This window comes from Canis lupus, chromosome 4, assembly GCF_011100685.1.
Source record: "Canis lupus familiaris isolate Mischka breed German Shepherd chromosome 4, alternate assembly UU_Cfam_GSD_1.0, whole genome shotgun sequence".
In the NCBI taxonomy this organism is placed as follows: Eukaryota; Metazoa; Chordata; class Mammalia; order Carnivora; family Canidae; genus Canis; species Canis lupus.
Genome location: NC_049225.1, coordinates 37,825,149 through 37,844,349, shown reverse-complemented (window position 1 = coordinate 37,844,349; position 19,201 = coordinate 37,825,149). Strand labels below are relative to the sequence as shown.

General features: G+C 49.2%; 3 protein-coding genes and 1 non-coding gene across 7 annotated transcripts; 3 read left to right on the top strand and 1 right to left on the bottom strand.

Moving 5' to 3' along the window:
• The first annotated feature begins 132 nt into the window (after window positions 1-132).
• Window positions 133-15,020, top strand: ARL10 (ADP ribosylation factor like GTPase 10). Of its 4 annotated transcripts, XR_005358148.1 has the most exons (7): window positions 133-400; window positions 1,043-1,244; window positions 4,664-4,839; window positions 6,580-6,836; window positions 13,069-13,187; window positions 14,262-14,317; window positions 14,416-15,020. XR_005358148.1 is itself a non-coding variant. In XM_038534704.1 (4 exons), the coding sequence occupies exons 1-4, from the start codon at window positions 218-220 to the stop codon at window positions 6,751-6,753; spliced, it is 735 nt and encodes a 244-aa protein (XP_038390632.1). In that variant the 5' UTR covers window positions 133-217; the 3' UTR covers window positions 6,754-8,693. The 4 variants fall into 4 exon arrangements, 1 of the variants encoding a protein (XP_038390632.1); XR_005358149.1 differs by lacking the exon at window positions 13,069-13,187; XR_005358150.1 differs by lacking the exons at window positions 13,069-13,187; window positions 14,262-14,317; window positions 14,416-15,020 and adding an exon at window positions 9,758-10,386.
• On the top strand, window positions 3,726-3,783 carry MIR1271 (microRNA mir-1271). Its single transcript, NR_049322.1, has one exon. It is a non-coding gene; the product is annotated as a microRNA mir-1271 (primary transcript).
• Window positions 10,398-16,361, bottom strand: NOP16 (NOP16 nucleolar protein). Its single transcript, XM_038534707.1, has 5 exons — window positions 16,078-16,361; window positions 15,879-15,987; window positions 14,491-14,560; window positions 12,683-12,789; window positions 10,398-12,155 (listed from the first exon to the last, which is right to left on the bottom strand). The coding sequence occupies exons 1-5, from the start codon at window positions 16,182-16,184 to the stop codon at window positions 12,012-12,014; spliced, it is 537 nt and encodes a 178-aa protein (XP_038390635.1). The 5' UTR covers window positions 16,185-16,361; the 3' UTR covers window positions 10,398-12,011.
• Window positions 16,362-16,371: 10 nt separating this feature from the next.
• HIGD2A (HIG1 hypoxia inducible domain family member 2A) lies at window positions 16,372-17,372 on the top strand. Its single transcript, XM_038534708.1, has 2 exons — window positions 16,372-16,622; window positions 16,946-17,372. Exons 1-2 carry the CDS (start codon window positions 16,469-16,471, stop codon window positions 17,110-17,112), a joined length of 321 nt encoding a protein of 106 aa, XP_038390636.1. The 5' UTR covers window positions 16,372-16,468; the 3' UTR covers window positions 17,113-17,372.
• The last annotated feature ends 1,829 nt before the right edge of the window (window positions 17,373-19,201 follow it).

The following is a 19,201-nucleotide window of genomic DNA, read 5'->3' as shown; positions in this document are numbered from 1 at the left end:
AGCCGAACCTAGCAGCGGGAGCGGAGCGCAAAGCCCCCGGGCTCCAGTGGGCGGCCGCGGGCCGCCTGTCGCGACAGCAGCGGTGCATTGTGGGGCTTGTAGTGCGGGGCCGGCGGCGGGTGGGTGGGCGCGGACGCCGCAGTCGCAGCGGGGCCATCTTTCGCGGGCCCGCGGGTTCGGCCTGTGCTGCCCGCACCCGTGGCCCTCCCCCGGCCTAATGGCTCCGCGGCCGCTGAGCCCCTTGGTGCTGGCGCTGGGCGGCGCCGCGGCCGTGCTGGGCTCAGTACTCTTCATCCTCTGGAAGGCCTACTTCGGGCGCGGACGGGAGCGGCGCTGGGACCGGGGCGAGGCCTGGTGGGGCGCGGAGCCCGCCCGCCTCCCTGAGTGGGACGAGTGGGACGTGAGTGCCGGGCCGGGGTCTGGGCCTCCGCACGTGCAGCCGGGGGTGTGGCGCCCCGCGAGGGCAGAAGCGCCAGGATCGGGGCCTTGGCGCCGCAGCCCGCAGGCCCCTTGCGAAAGGGCGCGCGGCTGGCAGCGGGGCATCCGTGAGTCCCAGAACCGGGGGTTGGGTGGGCCTTTCAGGGGGTGTGAGGCACCGCCCTGCGCGGCCGCGAGCCTTGGGCTTCATCGTGAGCGGCCGAGCTCGCAGGGCGCGGCCCCGAAGCGGTGTCGAGCCCGCGCTCTCCCGGCGCCTGCGCAGTGCGCGCGCCTCGGGCGTGCCGCGAGGGGCCGCCGCCCCCTTCTCTAGCTCCGGGGCTGGTTTCCTCCCGGGTTCCCGCGACCCTGGACGTGGGGATTGTCAGGCTGAGGAGGCTGAGGCATCGCGAATGAAAGGAATTTCTCCGAGGTCACTCAGGAAAGCCAGAAGAACCGGGTTTGGGATTCAGGACTCCAAAGGCAGCACCGGTCTCACTGCACCGGACCTTGCTTGCCTGCCGGTTGACGGGTGGAGGACGGGGATGGGCGCTTTGGTGTCTTCGATCTTCCCTAGGGAAGGGTTCGGAGGGAGGGTGCCGGCCGCAACCTGACCTGTGCCCTGCAGCCTGAAGACGAGGAGGAGGAAGAGCCGGCGCTGGAGGAGCTGGAGCAGCGCGAGGTGCTGGTGCTGGGGCTGGATGGCTCGGGGAAGAGCACGTTCCTGCGCGTGCTGTCCGGGAAGCCGCCGCTGGAAGGCCACATCCCCACCTGGGGCTTCAACTCTGCGCGGCTGCCCACCAAAGACTTCGAGGTGGACCTGCTAGAGAGTGAGCAGACCCCCCCACACACACATACCTTCTCCCCGTCACCTCAGTTGGACCCAAGCCGGGGATTTTTGCCTGGGGGTGGCTCCAGCACGTATATCTAAGCAGGACACGACCCTGTATGACATTCTTCCCCTGCTTCTCTGGGCACAGGATACAGTTCAAGCTCTGTATTTTGGCATGATGGGCCATTCATGATCGGGCAGTTCCAACTTGGTCACTGACTATCCCTCACCCCAACTGAAGCTCCTATGCCTAACACTGAGATGCCAAAAGCCACAGTTTCCTGTATGCCAAGCACTTGACAGGCATTACTTGATAAAATTCTCCCAACAACTCCCAAAAAACTGGAAACAGTTGTTACCCTTGTTACATACATGAGGAAAGGGAAGCCCAGCAAGTTAAATAATTTATCCTGGCTCACCTAGCTTGCCAGTCTGCTAATGCAGACTCTGGTTATAGGCTCTCAATTTTAAGCACCATGACACATTGCTTGTTTCTGAAGGGTACTTGCTGTTTTATTTTATTTTATTATTTTATTTTATTTTATTTTTTTATTTTTTATTTTATTTTATTTTTTTATTTATTTTATTATTTTTTTATTTTATTTTATTTTATTTTATTTTATTTTATTTATCCTGTGCTTGCACTGTTCCCTCAGTCTGGAAAGCCCTTTTTCTTTTTTTCTTTTTTAAAGATTGTATTTATTTATTCATGAGACACACAGAGAGAGACAGAGGCAGAGGGAGAAGCAGGCTCCCTGATGCCAGGACCCTTGGATTACAACCTGAGCCAAAGGCAGATGCTCAACCACTGAGCCACCCAGGTGTTCCTGGAAAGCCCTTTTTCCCCTGATAAACTGCTACATCTCCTTCAAGATTTAGGGGAGGGGCACATGGGTGGCTCAGCCGGTAGAGCATCAACTTGGTCTCAGGGTCATGAGTTCAAGCCCCACATTGGGTGTGGAGCCTACTGAAAAAAATAATGACTCTTTAAAAAAAAATTTAGGTCAAACAATATTCCGTGAAGCCTTCTGACTCCCAGGTTAGTCTAACGGCTCTTCCTCTGAGCTGATATTTGCCTCTTACCAGCCTATGTCCCTGACTAGGCAAGCACTTGGGACACAGATGAGTCTGATCCAGCTCTGGCCCCTGGGGCCCTGCTTCAAGCAGGTAACTGGAAGAGCTTGTTGAGTGAGTGATCAGAGAGGGTCTGGGCAGCCCCTGTCTTCAGTGTTAGTCTTCTTGGGATTCCAGGAGAGATTGGGTCTATTGAGAGGACAGCAGTACTTAGTGACCTATGGCCCAACCACAGACTTGGTGGGAGAGCTAAGTGGACTTCCTGCCAGCCATAGGGCTCAGACCATAAAGACTGGGTGAGTTTAGTTAACTGCTAGGTGGTGGGGTCAGATTCTGAGGGTCTGGCTACATCTTTCCTTCCTGATTGTGGCAAATATTGATATTCACCTGGAATCTGGCCCAGGTGAATATCCCATTGGGATCTCCCTTTCTTGTGCCAGGGACGCAGAAGGGTCAAGTGGGATTCTGCACTTGACACCCACTCTGGCAGACAGTACCCCACAACCCCCAGCCTTGGGAGAAAAGTTTGGTGTTTTTATATTACCCAACAATCTGACTGGTTGTAATCCAGGTTCTATAAGGTCACTCCTGGATTCAAACCCAGATTTCCCATTCAAGTCCTGGAACTTTCCCTTCCCACAACAACTCACTTGGTAATGGTCTACGGTGCCTGGACTGGAGCCCAGCCAAGAATGAGCCCTTTGTGGATCTTTCATGACTGCCCCCCACTCCACCCCCACCCTTGCCCCACCACTTCCTATATCCTATCCATTTTATTAGCTAGTTCTTTCAGCTTTATTTTCCAATAGATTCTACATCTGTCTACTCCCTACTTCCGCCACTGAGTGCTTGGTCTGAGCCACCATCATCTCAGTACTATAACAGCCTCTTTGCTGGTCTGCCTGCTTTCACTTCTGTCCCCAGTGTCAGCCAGCAGTATCTTTCAGAAACCCATGTCACCCTTGTGTAAAACCTGCAAGGGGATCCCTCACAGCCTCACTGTAGCCTGACAGCCCCTGTGTGGTCAAGCCCTGAGCAACCTTTTTGGCTGTGGCATCTTCCTCTCTCTGGCGCTGCCTTGGCCACCCTGGTAGCCTTCTGCAGATTTCTCAAACACATTGAGCTTGCTCTTCCCTCTGCTTACAGTGCTTTCCTCTGCATCTTCTCTTAGCTAGTGCCTTCTCATTATCTCAGACTCAGTTCACATGCTGCCTCCTCAGGGAGACCTTCCCAGACCACCCAATCCAAAGCCACCCCCAGCCATTTTCATTTTCTCTTATTTCCTTCCTCTCTGAAATGTGCTTATGTGCTATTGCTGTGTCTATCTTGGTTACAGAGTGAGTTCCTTGAGAGCAGGGCCCTGTCTGCCTTGCTCACCTCTGTATCCCCAGCACCCAGATCAGTGCTTGGCACCTAGTAAGCACTCAGTAAATACTTGTTGAGTGCCTGCTATGTGCCAGGCATTGTGCTGAGGGCTTTGGGGGGATCCAGATGTAAATAGCTGTCTCAAAGGGCTTAGAGTCCAGTGTCAGAAGTATATCCAAAAACACTAGGATGCAGCGTGGCTAATAGAGGCTGTGCAGAGGGGCAGAGAGGAACAAGAAAGCAACCCAAGTTGGCAGCACCACAGGTGTGGCCATGTGGTGGCAAGACTGGTGGCAAGACTGAGCATGCTGTTTGTGAAGAAAGAAAATGGGGTGACCAAACTGAACAAGAGACATTGAATGGAGAATGGCTGTGCAAAGGCTGGGCAGGGAGTCCTGGCTTTGACAACACCGTCACTGTCCTGGGAGAAAGCTAGGAAGCTTTTTTTCCTGCTTTGGCAGGAAGCAGCCCAGGAAAAAGAACCAGAGTACGATTTATTTTTATTTATTTTGCTTTTTAATTTTTTAAAAAGATTTTATTTTTTTCATGAGAGACAGAGAGAGAGACATAGGCTCCATGCCAGGAGCCCTAGCATGGGCTCCTGGAGATTTGAGACTCCATGATCACGCCCTGGGCCGCAGGCAGACGCTTAACCAGGCATTCCCAGAGAGTACAATTAAATGAGTACCTTGTATGCTAATCTATGAAAGGTGCATTGTGTATGGTATCTTTGGTTTTGCTGCAACCTGTTAGTAGGTAGGTTTACTGAGGAGGAAAAATGCTGCTGCTTGAAGGTAGTGACTTGCCCAGGGAGCCCAGCTACCAGAGCCAAAGATAACCTGGATTGGCTCCAGAGCCTGTGGTCTCCCTTGCCCTGGGCTAATGGAGCCTTGAGAAGCTGGAAGTGGGCTGGTACTGGGGCTATATACAGAGAGCCAGGGCCCAGGGAGGCTCAGCTGGCCCCTGGCCTCTCCTCAGTCGGTGGCAGCCAGAACCTGCGCTTCTACTGGAAGGAGTTTGTGAATGAAGTAGACGTGTTGGTGTTCATGGTGGACTCGGCTGATCGGCTGCGGCTGCCCTGGGCCCGGCAGGAACTGCACAAGCTGCTGGACAAGGACCCTGACCTGCCTGTCGTCGTGGTGGCCAACAAGCAGGTGAGGGCCATAGGCGGCTGGCTTCGGCCAGTGGGGCTGGATCCGCTGATCCCTAGACAGGGGCAGGGAGCACAGGACAGCGACTGAGGCCCAGGCCTGAGACCTGGAGCACTTGGCAGAGATACTGTCCCTTGCTCTTCTACCTGTGCTTTTCTCTCATCCCTGATCTCTTCCTCTGTCTGCCTTCCTCTTTGCTCTGTCACCCATCATCCTGGGGAAATGAGAAAAATAATGATTAAGCATCCACCATATGTCAAGTATAGTTTTGAATGACATTTCATATTATGCTTCTAATTGAACCTACCAGGCATGGGATACTATTCCCATTTTACAGATTGGGAATCTGAAGCTCAGAGAGGTTTTATAATCTCCCTAAGGTTGTACACCTTGAAAATAGTGGAACTGGGATGTCTGACTCCAAAACTTGTGCCATTTCCACTCTTGCCACATCCTTCTGATCTTCTAAATCAGAGAGCTAAAGCTGGGAAGTGATAAGAAGCCAAGCAGATTGAAATAACTATAGTAAATAACATTTATTATAAGCGTGCTTATAGTGCGCCAGGCTAAGCACCTGACAATCATTAACTCACTTAAATCCTACAAAACCCCTATGATAGGCCTCATATTATCCCTCAGTGCTCAAAATTAAAACTGGTAGGTGGCAAAGTCAGGACTTGAACTCAGTTATTCCTCAAAGATCCTGCTCTTAACCACGCTATACCCCTGGGCCTTTAGCTCAACAACTCTCAGCATAGACCTAAGACACCATTCTCAATACATACTAGGTAAAACCTTGTCACAGGAGAGAGTTCAGTCATTTTTCCCATGGCCTTGCACATGTCCCTGAGAGCTGTGGCACTTGTTTCTAACCTGGCTTGGAAAGAAGCTATACATCTTTTGACCCCAGTTTCCCCTGCCTATCAGAAAATCTTTGACAATCATTTATAAATATGCGACCATATGTCCTGGTCTGCCTGGGATGGTCCCCGCTTATGCCTGTTGTTCTAGTATAATTATTAATAGTGCTCACTTTAAGTCTTAGAAGTATCCTGGTTTGAATGATTAATTATATCGCCATTCTAATTATAAACTATAATGTATAGCAGTCTTGAATCTACAGGAGATAACACCTAAGGTTCTGGCATCACATGAATTACTCCAAGAATTCTTTTAATTTGGGGTCAGGGTTGAAATTAAAATGTACCCTCATCAGCCATGCTCTATATGTAGTAGCCTCTTTTTTGCCTTAGTATCTAGGAGTCTGGGGGAGGTGAAGCTCTTGTCTGGAAATGACCCTACTATAAGATCTCCTCACTACTGAGTTTATTTAGGAAACTGAGCTAGGATTCTGTAAGGGTTCCAGGCTTGGTCATCAGACCAACCTGAGTTTGAAACCTGGCTTTGCCACTGTGTCCTTAGCTAAATGACTTCACCTCCCTAAGCCAGTTTCCTCATCAGTCACAAGTGTAGATTATGAGAATAAATCCAAGTGCCTCTCACAATGCCTGGCTTATAGGAAGTGCTGTTTCTTACAATGGCTGATGGTGGTATGAAAAGAAGGTTGGTACAGAGTCAGAGATGACGAAGAGAATTTAGACCAAGGGGCCCAGAGGCCACTTCTGGGAACTTAGACCCCAGTGTTCCCCAGGGTAGCTAAAGAACAGTTCTTTTCATAGATGACAGTGTGGGTGCTGGGAAATTGTCAGCTGTGTTCCAACTGGCTTCTCCATCTCATCCCAGGACCTGAGTGAGGCCATGAGTATGGTGGAACTGCAACAGGAGCTGGGCCTGCAGGCTATCGATTCCCAGCGAGAGGTTTTCCTCTTGGCAGCCAGCATCGCCCCCGCAGGACCCGGCTTTGAAGACCCCGGCACCGTGCACATCTGGAGACTGCTCTTGGAGCTTCTCTCCTAGGCTGGCCCCCACCTGCTCACCACTCAACCCTGGAGACCCCAGTTCTGCTGCTCCTACTTCTCTACTACCAGCTTGGGCCTGAGGTGGGAGCCATGTGGCAGCACTTCTCTCTTCCCACCCTCCAGAGCAGGGCCTGGGCAAGGTCAAGAACCACACAGAAGCCTTCCCAGTGAGGTGGCCATGAGGCTGAAGTTTGGGAAGGTCAGGGAGGCAGACAGCAGAAGAGCTTAGTGTCTGGCTCACTCCAGGCTGAAAGTGGATCCAACTTTCACCACTGAAGGCACCCTCCTTCTCTGATGAGTATAGTAAGGTGCTCCACAGGCTCAGTTCTCCCCTCTGTAGTTTTGGTGATTGAGTATAGTGTCAGAAGTACACTCCCAGTAACTTCATGCCCCTCTCATACCAGCAGGTTCTGGGCAGTACACAATGAGCCTTGGCTCCAAGCCTGACCAGCTGGCTCAAGGCCTTGTGCTATCCTTGCCTCTCTGGCCCTGGGGCCCTCATTGTTTTTTTGTTTGTTTGGTTTTTGGTTTTTAAGATTTTATTTATTCATGAGAGTCAGAGAGGCAGAGACACAGGCAGAGAGGGAGAAGCAGGCTCCATGTAGGGAGCCTGATGTGGGACTCGATCCCAGGACCCCGGGATCACATGGGGCCCTCATTCTTAAAGAGGTGGTCTCCATAGTTTTTTCTAACTTAGAGATACATTTTCCAGCCATAAAGGTAAGAAGTGCTAGGATGAACCTGAAGAACCTAGCAGGTTCTGGAACCTCCCTGCTTCTGCAAGCCAAGGCCTGCCTGCCAGACTATAGTATCAAGTGGTATTCACCTCTAATCAGAAAAACAAAAGGCTTCCCTGCCCACGCATGCCCAATCTGGAGACAGAAGCTGCTGCTCTTGCCCTAACTGTGCCAATGTCCACGTTTACAGAAGTCTGGGGAAGGAGCCTGTGGCCCTGGGGAGAAGACTGTCAACTGGAGCTGGGTGTTGGCCTCAGAACTGTATTTTAATTATTTATTTATTTATACGAGGAACAGACCAAAGTTTTAGGTTCTGTTTCTAGGTGCTGTTATCAAAACCCCAGATAATGGTCATGAAAATTTGTGTTTTTGAGGAAATAGCTGGAATTTTGAGACACGTGATAACCTTTACATGTAAGTGGGCACAAAGCTTTAGCTTTCCCACTGTAATCGGTCTCATACTTTACGTTGATCCACATGAACTGTATCTCCACCACTTGACCTAGTGTGTCAAGAGGACACAGCCCCCTTCCATGTAGATGGTGACTCCAGGAGAGGACATTTCAAGTGTGTAAATCCAGGTAAAAAGAAATGGGAATTAGCAGATCAGCCGACGGTACCTGAGGCTTTGGTACCTGGACCTGCTGACTCCCCACCTAAAAGTTGGACAGAATTTCTGTTCTCTGCAGTGCACACACCATGATTCTGTTTCTGGTGATCAGCCAGTTTGTCTATATACTGACATTTCTCTTTAGTGCAGGCAAAGGAAGGAGGACTTTGTCTGCCAGGGACCACTGAGTAATCAATAGCCACAAATGGACTTTTTTTAAAGAGGAGATATCCAACTCAATTTGTTTTTTGCGACTAAAGATTATGTGCCTTCATTTCATTTGACGTTGACTCAGTGTGCTTCAGTTCCATGCTGTGGCCTACATGACAGGAGGCACAGGGAGGGAAAGTAGTGTGGGAAGCTACCAAAGTCCAGCAGTGGGACTGCTGTTGAGAGTGGCCTGCATGCTCTTGGGCTGTGGTATATCAAAATAATCACTGTTCTTTGAAATTCTGATTAACTTTCTGCAGAAGAAAGAAGAGATTTGTCTGCTTTTATTTTAAATATTTAAGAAATGACTTAGCTTTTAGAGTAGCCTTTGAAACTTTGCCAGCAACTTTTCATTTTGACATTAAAAGACTGTGGAACTTCTTTGTGCTATAAGCTCCACCTTGTTTTCCAATGCTTGACATTTACCTCTGGAACCAGCATTGTTGTAGGAGACCCCCCCCTTTTTTTTTTAAGATTTATTTATTTATTCATGAGACACACACACACAGAGAGAGAGAGAGGCAGAGACACAGGCAGAGGGAGAAGCAGGCTCCATGCTGGGAGCCCGACTGGAATTCAATCCCGGGTCTGCAGGATCACGCCCTGGGCTGAAGGCGGCGCTAAACTGCTGAGCCACTGGGGCTGCCCAGGGGACCCTTTTCTAATTAAGATCTGCCTTTGGTCTAATGAGTATCATAATGTAATTTTCAAAGTCCCCAGTGAGAGTGAACTTGAATAGTTTAACTCTATCTACTTGAGCAACCTTTGAAGACCACTCCCAGAATGGAAAGGTCCCAGTGGTACACCAGAAGATACATACCACTGAGGAGGGCTAAAGGTCCAGAGTACCGCCGCTCTGATACTTGTGCAGAATATACATGTTCTCTTGGCCTGGGAGTGTGCCCCACTGCATTTGTGGCTCACAGCTGTGCCCCTCTAGTGGGACTGCTGGCCTGGCCTCTGGGCAGAGTGCCCAACAGTGCTCATCTGCTGGTTTCTGCCAGGACTAGACTGGGCAAAGTGGTGGAAGAGGCCGCTCTTGTGAACACCCTTGTGCCTGGCCTGTGGTGCTCTTACCCAGTTGCTCCTGAATGTGACCTTTTGATTCAAAAGCCCAGATCAGCTGCTCCTGGGAACCAGCCATTGTTCATCTCAAACTTTCTGAGCTAGCCTGGGTGACACTATTCCCCACCACTGCCCCAACACCATAGCTCCCAACCTACCTGAGCGTGGGATAGGGGTCAAATGTTGGCCCCTCCTATTCTAATGAAGGCAACTGGAAGGAAGGCTCTGGACATGAGAGCACAGGTAGGCATTCCACATCAAAGGCAAGCTTCTGCTTGCCTGCTGAACTAATGTCTGATCATTCACCCTGGCACTGATGGCTTCTGATATTAAGAATCACTTAATGCAATGTGGCTTCTGATCGTCCATTTTCTCACCAGCTGCCAACCCTCTGAGGAGCCCAAAGCTTGGTTGAGTGGATGGTCTAAGCAAGAAGGCTCCCAAGACCACCACCTTGACTGGCTGCTTATCCCAAGGAGTCTCCTCTGGTACCTCTAAGTGCCCAGAACTGCTGCCTGTAAGCCTGCACAGATTGGTGTCCAGCAGTAAGGATGGGAGTGGGGTGGTGAAATCAGTTCATCACAGAGAGGTGATGAAAATCTGAGTTTTGCCTGTCTGCCTGAATGAAACACTAGATTCTGCAAAAAATATTTCCACTTGTCTTTGGAAAATATTTTATTCTTTTGCTCGTTTAATAGCAGCTGGCAGCACTTTGGAACTAGCTGTTGAAACTCACCTGTAACATTCATCCTCGTGCACCTGCCCATGCCTCAGACCTGGAATAGCCTAAGGAGTTTCCTGTCATGTTTGTTGGCTCACATCCTCAGTCCTGCCTAGTAGCTATGAAAAGAACCACCAAACTTCTCATGTGCTGCCTCTGCAAGGTGGGCCCATGAGGTACATAGGGAGAAGTCCCAGCAAAGAGCTGGATGTAAAGAGGTCTGGCTATCCCAGCCCAAGCCCTGTGAACCCACACCCCATGGTTGCCAAGGACAAATTGCATAAAGGAGAGCCAGTGGCTACTTGAGGCACAAAATAGATGCCCCAAACTCAAATATTGTTTTATTTGAATTCTGATTTTGAGTATTACAGTTCCAGTGAGGGGCAGGTAAGGAGGGTGGTCGTAGGATACTTCCAGTGACACAATCATTTGTCAACAGCAAATCCCAGTGCCCTAGCCCTTCAGTGTACCTGGAAGTGAGGTGGTAAGGAACATGGGTTTTGGCCTAACTCCAAATCTTTTGGGAGGTATCCAAACCTGGCTGCCCCATCCCTGGGAGCCAGAAGTTAGGATGGAACATTCCCCCAACAGCTGCTTTGGGCTCAGCTCTGGATTCCCAAGGAAGGTGCCTGCACTCAAGCCCAGTCTGGTAGGAGACATCAAGCAGATGAAAAGGCAGTTATGACTGGTATGTATTGCTAAGCAAGTCTGGGGTGTAGGGACAACAGGATGGGTGACAGTAGTAGGAAAGGCTTCCTAAAATTGGCACCTGAATTGGTTAAAGAAACAAGCAGACAGCTATTAAAGGCCAGAATTCGGAATGCTGTGTAAGATGTGTTCTGAGGTTGAATAAAAGCCCTCACAAGCAGGGAATCTGGCTGGCTCAGTTGGTAGAGCATATAACTCTTTATCTCAGGGTCATGAATTCAAGCCCCACATTGGGCGTGGAGCCTACTTATTTAAAGAAGGAAACAAAAAACACACTCAGCTGCAGATTAGATTCCAAAAGCTGTGTGCACTGCTCACAAGGGTTAGTCACTGTTAGGAGCTAAGCCAGCTACGTCCCATAGGAGGGGTTTCTGGGACCTTGTCAGTTTCCAGCCTGCCCTGACAGTATGGGACTGAAGAGGAGGATAGCAAGTGAAAGCCCAGGCTTAGCTGTTAGACCAACCTGACTTCAAACCTCACACTGACCTATCAAGCCTCAGTCTCCTTACCTGTAAAATAAAGCCACAGACCTTAACAAGGTTTTATGTGAAATGACCTATGTAAAAACACCCAATTCTTTTGAAGAGCAGTGAGAACCAGATTAGAGGGGGAAACATTAAAAATGAGAGAGATTTGGTATTGTAATAGTTGAAGATATAGTGTTGGGGAGATAGACCTTGCCCAAGCACTCCAGGGTTAGCAGCAGGCTTCTGTAGAAGGGTGAATGCTGTGCAGGAAACCAAGGCAGAACAATGGAACCAAAACCAAAACAATGGAACCAAAATGGATAAGAGGAGGGAGGCCACACCTAAGAGGGTGTGGGAATGCAGCACATAAAGGGTTAGATGGGCTCTCTACCCTGAGTTGATTTTCACAGGGGCAGTCCTGGCACTTGGCCATGAGGGGAACATATAACCATCAGAAAAATAAAATAGCTTTGTTTTATTATGTACAGACTGTATGTAAACCACCCACTGAAAACAGTAGGTTCTGGCTTTTTTCAGGGCCCTCAGAAGCCTCTTGGAGACAGTTCCTTCCCCAGAGAAGGGAATGTGAGTGTGTCTATTTGCATGTGTGTATAACCTTTTGATTCCATGGGATTTGACCAACCTCATCTAGCCACATGCCCCTTTTTGCCTTAAATCCTGGCTTCCAGCTTCTCTGGTCCAGGAGGAGACCTCAGCCCCAGGGTAGGTATCAGCCAATCACTCAACCTCCATCTTATTCTTCTGCAAAGATTCAGTGAAGGTTTGCCACTCCGCTGGGTAAAAACGCCTATAGACGTTGATCTTATTCCGAATCTGTTTTGGGGTATCTTGATAGTAATTCTTCTCGTCCCGGGCCATAGCCTAAGAAGGGAGAAGGGTCACTTGAGGGGCTGGACAGGCAAAGGTTCGATCCTACTACTGCCTGAGTTGGGCAGGTTCCTCACCTCAGAAACCCTGGTGTATATGGGGAAAAGGGTGTAAATGCCCTTCAGAACCAGGCAGGAGTCGGGGTCTGATGCGTAGCTAATGTCCATCCGTGGCCAGCTGATCCCACTTGGGCACCAGAATCCAGTGTAGCCAGATCTTCCAATTTTTAAGAGGTCAAAAACATGAACTTTCATTTGAAAACTCCCATAATTAAAATGGCACCTCATTCAAGTTCTTTAAAAATACCATGCAAACAAAACATCTCTGTGAGTAGAAAATGAATCACAGGGCAGTCAGTCTATCCTGGCTATAATCATTTGTCAGTGAGATAAATTTCCTATAGTCTCTCTCTCGTTCATTTCCACTCAGTCTCAGGCAAGAGACAAACAGATCAGACCCCATATGGTCCAGGATGCCTTCCCAACAGATCCAAGTTTTTGGATCTGGCCCAAACCACTCACCTTGTAGTCCTCCCCGTGATTCTCTACCATGTAGCGCACATAGTCAATAAGGTCTCGAGACAGTGTGTTTCCTTTCTTTTCTGGGAGGCTGGCTTCTGCCTCTAGGTCTAGGGTGAAAGAAACCAGGACACAGAAAATGAGGTTTTGCCTCCTGCACTTTTTGAGTTGTCCAGTCATCCTTTCACCCCATCATAAACCATGGCCATCAGATGGGCTTTGCCTCTCCATCCCCAAATTCAGTGCCCTTCAGCTGCTGCGATCCCAGGCTCTGCCTATGACATAATCATCTATCAGTATGGCAACTACCTAAAAGGCAAGTTACTTCTCTTTGGGTCTCAGCTGGGTAAAGGGCAGGCACCAAAATAATAATCTCTACTTACTACCAGGTCCTGGGGAAAGAGATGAAGATACACTGCCTACCACAGGTTGGGACTCTCTTCCATCTCTAAAACTCACGGAGAATTTCTTTTCTTAAAGTGTTACAACAATAACATGAAACGGAAAGGTATGTATGAGAACTAATGCTGCAAGAACCCGGGCCTGCGGCTGGGCCCAGGTGCCTCACTGCTCCACGTGAGGGCAAAAGCCAGGTTGTGGAACTAATTGTGGCTTCACTTTTAAAATAGCCAGGGACACCTGGGTGGCTCAGTCAGTTAGACATCTGACACTTGGATTTGGCTCAGGTCACGGTATCATGGGTTGTGACCTCGAGCCCTGGTTCAGAATCGGTGCCAAGCATAGAGTCTGCTTGTCCCTCTCCCTCTGCTCTCCCCTCACTCTCAGTCTCTCCCTCGCTTGAGCACTTTCCTTGTCTCTCTGGAATACATACATAAAATCTTTAAATTAATTAATTTAATTAAATAGCAAAGCGAATGCTCCCCATATCTCAACTAGGAGAAAAATTGCTCACGGAAACAAGGTTATGTTAACAAATGTTATCTAGAGGTTAAGTGCAAAACCCCTTATAGTCAAAAATTATCTTTGACTTGGTTACCAGCAAAATGGGAGATTTTATTAGGTAGAGTTTCAGTTTTGAAGATGAAAAAGTTCTGGGGATCTGCTGCATGACAACATAAACATACTTAACACTACTGAGCTATACAATTAAAAATGATTAAGATGATAAACTTAATGTGATTTTTTTTACCATAATTTTAAAAAATCCTTTAAAAATGAGAAGTAAAACTTTTAAAATCTGTAAGTACACCTGATTTTATTTATGCAATCCTATGTAGTAATTCTTATGAGAATCACTGATAGGCTAACAATAGGAACTCCAGGTATTCTCTTATCAAATGTCTGGCAATTTAAAACCCTTTTACCTTCAGGAGAACGGCTAAACATCTTGGACAGGTAAAGGAAGGATGGATGGAGAATTTCAGAGTATTCCTGCTTCCCTGCAGAATTTATTCTGCTCTGTTTTAACATTGTCACTCTAGCACTAATGTACATGAAATTGATTTGCCACTGAAAAGACTAAATGAGATGGTGGAATCTCTGTAAAAACCCATTCATCCTTAAATTCATGACAAGCTGAACACATGCCTAAGACTTACTGGTTTCTTTTCTATCGTCTCAGGCACCTGGCTGCATCCTCCCTGAACATCTGTGACCTCCTTCACACGCTAGAATTTAGTAAGTAGACTGAAAATGTCCCAGAGACACAGTCTCAACTTTATGAGCCCTGAACCAGCTCCCTTCTTCCCTCTGAACCTCGGTTCTTCCATCTGTAGAATGAAGACATCTGAAGGCCCTTCTAGCCCTGACAGTGGAGGATGGTGACCTAAAGGAATGTGGCCAGCACCCACCATTGAGCACATAGGGCTTCCGCACAAGCTCCTTAGGCCTCTCCTCTATGTCCACCTCCATGGCCTTCACCTGCAGGGAAAAGAGCCTGTGAGACCAGTAGACAAAGGAAGGATCCTGGATGAGGGAAAATTCTAGAGGCTCCTGCCCATCCCAACACAACTGCATTACCTATAAGAATCCCTACACAAATTCAGGCAGGAACAGATGACAGACAGAACCAGTGCTCCAGAGGCTTTATGGTTTCCAAAAGGAACTCAAGGAAGCAATTCATCTTTCTATGCCTATCTATAAAATGGGCATAATATTCCTTGCCTACTTCAAGTCATGTTTGCTAATCAAATGAAACAATGGCCATGAAAGCTTTTTATAATTTACAACGAGGAGATATCAGATATCTTCTCTATGAAGAGGAGCAACCTGACAGAGCTTGGTTACAGCATCACATCTGAGGAAATAGTAATGCCATTTTCCTCTGGCATGAAGGAATAAAAAAAAAAAAAAAAAACTTGTCTGAAAGCAATGCGACAAGGGTGCCTGGGTGGCTCAGTTGATTTAAGTGTCTGCCTTTGGCTCAGGTCATGTCAGGGTACTGGGACAGAACCCTGCACCGGGCTCCCTGCCTCAGCAGGGAGTCTGCTTCTCCCTCTGTCCCTCTTCCCCGCTCATGCTTGCTCTCTCTCTCTCTCAAATAAATACAATCTTTAAAAATAAATAACCAATCAGCAAGTCCATTTATTAGGTTAACTACTGAGCACTACTCACATCCTAAGCCCCACTGGACAAAACACAAAGTGCTTGCCCTTAAGGAGACTATGTTGACAAAAAGGGGCACAGACACTAAGCAAATATTGAGGGGCACTCAAATATTTACAAGTGCTATGAATTAAGAGAGGGAAAAAATTACTGAGTAAAAATGGGTGCTATTTTTGAAAGTGTGGTGCAGAAAAAGACCTATTTGGGAGAAACTAAGGAAGCCTCAGACCAAGAATAACTAGATGACTGGGGGAAGGTGTAAGGAAGAGTAGGTAAAAATCCCAAACTCTGGGGAGTTCTTTATTAGGAAAGTTAAGGGCAGAAAAAGATAAAGTCTGGGCAATACCATTGAGAAGCCAAGGAACCCAAACAGGTTAATTTCGAAGAGGATAAAAACGAGTGAAGAAGATACGGGGGGGCCTCCAACCCAGGTCCAGTGTGCGCTGGGGACTATGAGGGTGGTTGGTGAAGAGCCCTTCAACCACGGTCAGTGCAGGCTGCCCGAGTTGGCTGTGGGAAGGTCGCAAACCGGGGCAAAGCGTGAGTGAGGGTGACAATGGACAGGAGAAGTTCTGAAAGCCAGCTAAATAGGTGGGAAACGGGGTCTAGGGCCGGGACCGTGCCGTATCAGTACCTTTCTCTTTCGGAGGGGCACCGCCTTGTTGGGGTCCACAGCCAACCCCATCTCGGCCAGGTTCTGCCGCACGGATTTGGCGTGGTCCCAGGCATGTCGGATGTGGGAACTACAAGCAAAGAGACAGAGATCGGGGAACCGTCGCCTCGCCGGCCGTCCCAGTCGAGGTTCCCTGCCTCCTAAAGCCCGGTCCCCTCACCACTCGATCCGTGGCGCTGCTTTCCGTCGAGCATTCCGGTTCAGACGCTTCCGGTTAACATTGTAACCGAATTTTTGTCTCCTGGTCTTCCCCTTGGCCTTGGGCATTGCGATGACCACCGAACCGGCAACTGCGACCAGGCAGGCGTCTCCCCCTCGCAGCACCTCGTGTGGCAGACTACTTCCGGCGGATGCGCGCGAGGGCTTTGCACGCTTTTTTCGGAAACGTAGTCCTCCCTGCAGCGACCTCGGGCTGACGACCACGACTCCCAGAAGGCAATGAGCGGCTGGCGCCTGCGCACAAGCTCAGCGAATGCCTTGTCCCCTCTCCTGGACTTCGCCAGGAGGCGGAGCCTAACGTCGGTGTTTCTCCCAAAGCTGTGGCCCGGGACATGGCGGCTCCTGGCCCTGTGACTCCGGGGGCACCCTTTGAACCATCACAGCCCCCAGTCATTGAGGGCTTTAGCCCCAGTATCTACAGCCCTCCGGAAAGCTTCAAGGAAAAATTCCTTCGGAAGACCCGCGAGAACCCAATGGTACCCGTAGGTAAGCAGGCGTTGTAGGAACTGCAGACGGAAAGTGATGTCTGAGGGAATGAATTAGGGGAGGACCGGGAAAGCCGAGGGGGCAGGAGGGCGAGCTGACCGGAGGTGTGGCGGAGGGGCGCGGCGGTGAGACGTGAACCTGATCGGAGCGGGAGCGGGAGCAGGGCGGGACGGGGGCGCATCCGACCTCGACCGGACCCTCGCAGTCGGACCCACCGCTCTTCCCTCGCTGTCCTCCAGAGCTCTGATCCTGAGCAGGAGCCTGAAGCGGGGAGGGGCCTCCGGGGCCGGAACGTGCAGCTCCCCACTTTGTCCCCTCCTCAGGCTGCCTGGGCACGGCGGCCGCCCTAACCTACGGCCTCTACTGCTTCCACCGGGGTCAGAGCCACCGCTCGCAGCTTATGATGCGCACCCGGATCGCTGCCCAGGGCTTCACGGTCGCAGCCATCTTGCTGGGTCTGGCTGCATCTGCGATGAAGTCTCGATCCTGAGTCCGAGACCACCTGGCCTTGAAAGTCACGCAGAGATCACCCCCAGCCCCAAGAGCAACCACCGGTCCTGCCACCTGACTTATTCCCTGGTCTCCCCTGACAAGCCCCTGTTTCAGCGGGGGAGGGAGTGGCCAATTCTGTAACTGACAGGTTTTTCCAGGAATCTCAGATTCGGTTGAGTTTGGGTGTCGCATACTACATTTGTGCCCCCACTCTCTCCACTTCCTACTTAATAAACTGATCCACTTGTAGTTCGTGAATTCATTCTCAGTCTAGCCCCCCAAGGTTTTTGGTCTTTGGTTTTAAGAGGAAATTGACAAGACTCTTATAAATCTTAAGAGTCTAATGATTCCAAAACTTCCCTGGTAACAATCAATCACCCCTGGGGACTTGTTAAAAATAGAGATTCCGTAGAGTGATGCTATTGCTAAAAAAAAAAAAAAAAAAAAAAAAAAAAAAAAACTGATCTTTCCAACAATTTTTAAACTTTCAACAGGAAAGCCTTCTTTCAAATGAGGTCGGCCATCGCCCTCTCCGGGCCAGGGGCCCTGCCCTCCACTTTGCTTCTGCTCCTCACCTCACTCCCATCTCCTGAGAGCATCTAAGGGCTCCGCTGAGGTAGACCATCCCCACTTGGTTCTTGATGCATCTTATAGAACGGGAAACAGGCCCAGAGAAGCAGCCTGGTGGAGTGGTAAGAGCATAGTCACAAAACCTGCCACTGCTTTTTGTACCTAGCATCTTAGGGTTAAGGAAGAAAGGCTGGGGACCTTGAGCAAACTCTACGAGAGGCAACCTGTGAGTTTCTCATTCATGTAAAGTCTCAAACAAGTATTCCTGGACTGTGTGGTCAGTCAGATCCAGGTTCCTTCCATGTGTGACTCCATCAATTTCAACACCAGAAGGCAAAGTGTAAAGACACACTCACGGGATCCCTGGGTGGCGCAGCAGTTTTAGCGCCTGCCTTTGGCCCAGGGCACGATCCTGGAGACCCGGGATCGAATCCCACGTCGGGCTCCCGGTTCATGGAGCCTGCTTCTCCCTCTGCCTATGTCTCTACCTCTCTCTCTCTCTCTCTCTCTGTGACTATCATAAAAAAAAAAAAAAAAAAAAAAAAAAGACACACTCACTCTTTGGGCCCCCTAAGAACCTAGCTTTCTACATGGAGGAGTACATGACTAGGGAGGGCCCACTAAGTTTCTTGCTCCCATGATGGTCCCTCAACTGTAAGGCAGAGATTATAAATGTAAAGCAGTACATTGTGGTGGCCCTTGGCTCAAGATTCAAGGAATTTATAGGAAGTGGTGAGGACTATGGCACTTCTAAAGAGGAAGGCAACTATATTTAGCCATTGGGGTTATTGTGTTCCCCTAAAAAAGATACATTGAAGACCTAACCCAGTATCTCAGATTGGGATCTTATTTGGAAATAGGGTCTTTACAGAGATAATTTAGTTAAAATGAGGGCATTAGGGTGGGCCTTAATCCACTCTGACTAGTGTCCTTATAAAGGGAAAATGTGGACAAAGATAGACATGAATAGATGACATGAAGATGAACTCAGGATTGTAGTGATGCACCTTCAAGTCAGAATGCCCAGGGCAGCCAGAAGCTGGGAGAGAAACCTGCACAACAGATCCTTTCCTTGTGCCTCCAGATGAAATGTGGTCCTATTGACACCTTGATTTCAGAATTTGGAACCCCAGAATGGTGAGACAATAAATTTCTGTTCTAAGCCAGACACAGTGGTACTCTGTTATGACAGCTCTAGGAAAATAAAAACAGTTGGCAATTACTCAAATCTTTTTAAACATTGTGTAGGTCACAGTGGCTTAAACATAGCCTGTTTGCAGCTTCTACTGAGGAGGAGAAAGGTGTGGTTACTGGTAATTTGTTCCCGCTCCACAGAGGGGCACAGCTGTAGGACGGAGAGCAGTGAGTCTTCCATATCCAGAGGGTATCGGCCAAAGCCAAGGAAGGAGTCTAGCAGCAGCTACCTTCAGCAGCCTCTGACCTGGGCTCAGAGGGAGCTACCACCAGGAACCTCCGGTCTGGCCTCTTCCCTCCCACTTAAAGCTTCCTGCTCTCCA

Coding starts and splice junctions, on each gene's coding strand:
- ARL10 (XM_038534704.1), top strand. CDS start 218: ATGGCTCCGCGGCCGCTGAGCCCCTTGGTGCTGGCGCTGGGCGGCGCC. Junction 1,245..4,663: donor CGAGGTGGACCTGCTAGAGA/GTGAGCAGACCC, acceptor GCCTCTCCTCAG/TCGGTGGCAGCCAGAACCTG. Junction 4,840..6,579: donor TCGTGGTGGCCAACAAGCAG/GTGAGGGCCATA, acceptor ATCTCATCCCAG/GACCTGAGTGAGGCCATGAG.
- NOP16 (XM_038534707.1), bottom strand. CDS start 16,184: ATGCCCAAGGCCAAGGGGAAGACCAGGAGACAAAAATTCGGTTACAAT. Junction 14,561..15,878: donor TGCCCCTCCGAAAGAGAAAG/GTACTGATACGG, acceptor TTTTCCCTGCAG/GTGAAGGCCATGGAGGTGGA. Junction 12,156..12,682: donor ATCACGGGGAGGACTACAAG/GTGAGTGGTTTG, acceptor CTCCCTTCTTAG/GCTATGGCCCGGGACGAGAA.
- HIGD2A (XM_038534708.1), top strand. CDS start 16,469: ATGGCGGCTCCTGGCCCTGTGACTCCGGGGGCACCCTTTGAACCATCA. Junction 16,623..16,945: donor GAACCCAATGGTACCCGTAG/GTAAGCAGGCGT, acceptor TCCCCTCCTCAG/GCTGCCTGGGCACGGCGGCC.